At 48.0% G+C, this 1,549-nt stretch overlaps 1 protein-coding gene across 1 annotated transcript; it reads right to left on the reverse strand.

Annotated features, from left to right (window-relative positions):
• Positions 1–439: 439 nt before the first annotated feature.
• On the reverse strand, positions 440–1,074 carry LOC105527581 (endothelial differentiation-related factor 1-like). The gene is given in 2 exon segments (XM_011963945.1): positions 440–690; positions 693–1,074. Coding segments are annotated over 2 exon segments (444 nt in total). The 5' UTR covers positions 1,066–1,074; the 3' UTR covers positions 440–619.
• Positions 1,075–1,549: the final 475 nt, after the last annotated feature.

Raw genomic sequence — 1,549 nt, forward strand, 5'->3', positions numbered from 1 at the left:
AGGAAGAAAGGTGTGCTTGGAGGAGACCATGTTAAGGTTAAAAAGAGCATTTAAACTTGATCCTAGCGCTTTCTTTTTTTTTTTCTCAGACAAAACAAATTGATTTTATTGTGAGACAGAAAATTTTCTCAGAATAGGCAAGATCTTATAAAAACATCTTATTATTATTATTATTATACTTTAAGTTCTGGGGTACATGTGCAGAATGCGCAGTTTTGTTACATAGGTATACACGTGCCACGGTGGTTTGGGGATCACCTCTTTCCCATGATTCTTCTCTTAGGTGGGCTTCCCGCATGCTCAGTGCCCACCTTACCCTTGGAAATTGAGCATGCGCAGTGTGTTTAGGAAGTTGTACATATGCCCACCTGGGGCTTTCTTCCTTTTTTCTAGTGGAGTGTCCCTGAGAGGTCATACTTCGCCATCTTGTTTCTTTTTTTTTTTTTTTTCGCTTTGCAAGGTTTTGTTTGTTTGACAGCAGGAATGGGCTGGGGAGGGTTCCCCACGAGCTGGACCCCTTGTTCCGTGTCGCCATGAGGAGACCCACGGCAGTGCTGGCGGCCAAGGGGAGCCGGCAGAATGAGACCAGCTGGAGCGCACTGACTTCGAGGCTTTGTGTTCATTTCGCCCTAGGCCCCTTCTCGATGGCCTTTCCAATGTCCTTTCCCCGGAACTTGAGGCTGATGGCCCCGCGATCTTGCCCAGCACCTGGTTATTGGGTATGGCCCGTCCGCTCTCATAGTCCGCGATCACCTGTGGCTTCTCATTGATTTTCGTGGCCAGGTCCTTCTGCGTAAGCCCCTTGCTCTGCCGACCCTGCTGGATCACCTTGCCCACCTCCAGGGTCACCCTGTCATGGTGCAGCTCCTCCGTCTCCCGGTCCAGCTTGGCTGTGTTCTTGGTGATAGAATGTTGTTTGTTCTGGCCAGCAGCCCATTTCTTGGAAGTCTCCACATCTTCTCCTCGTCTCTGTGCCGCTAAGATAGCTTGCTTGGACTTGGCCTGGGCGGCCGTGGGGCCCTTCTTGCGCAGCACCGTCACCGTGTCCCAGTCGCTTTCGGCCATGGCGGGCGAAGGCCATCTTGTTTCTTAAAGCTTATGCCCAAGGAAGTTTCTTCTTCCTGGCATCTGCATTCAATTAACACTTTAATATTAATAGCTGTGAAGCATCAGGAGATTGTCTTTTCCTGGTTTTAGAGAGGTAGTGTGATAATTATCGAACCGTCACCTGATATTCCTAGTGGGTGGGGGGAGAGCCCTCTGCTGCCTTGCTGATGCCTATCTAACTACCTATAACAGAATGGCCTAGTACTTAGCGGAAAGGGCACTGACCTTCTAATTTAGATATGAGATCATCTACAGATCTGCCATAGGTTACTATATATCAGCTGAGTTAATCTTGGAGGTTTATATAACTCCTCTGGGTCTCAGTTTCCTGGTTTGTGAAATAGGTTTAATGATGCTTTTGACACAGTGTTGTGAGAATATGATAATATCAGTATACTGAATGCTGGACAATGTGTCAGAGCCCCAGCATCAGGAAGTCTTC

Source organism: Colobus angolensis, unplaced genomic scaffold (assembly GCF_000951035.1).
Source record: "Colobus angolensis palliatus isolate OR3802 unplaced genomic scaffold, Cang.pa_1.0 Scaffold634, whole genome shotgun sequence".
Lineage (NCBI taxonomy): Eukaryota > Metazoa > Chordata > Mammalia > Primates > Cercopithecidae > Colobus > Colobus angolensis.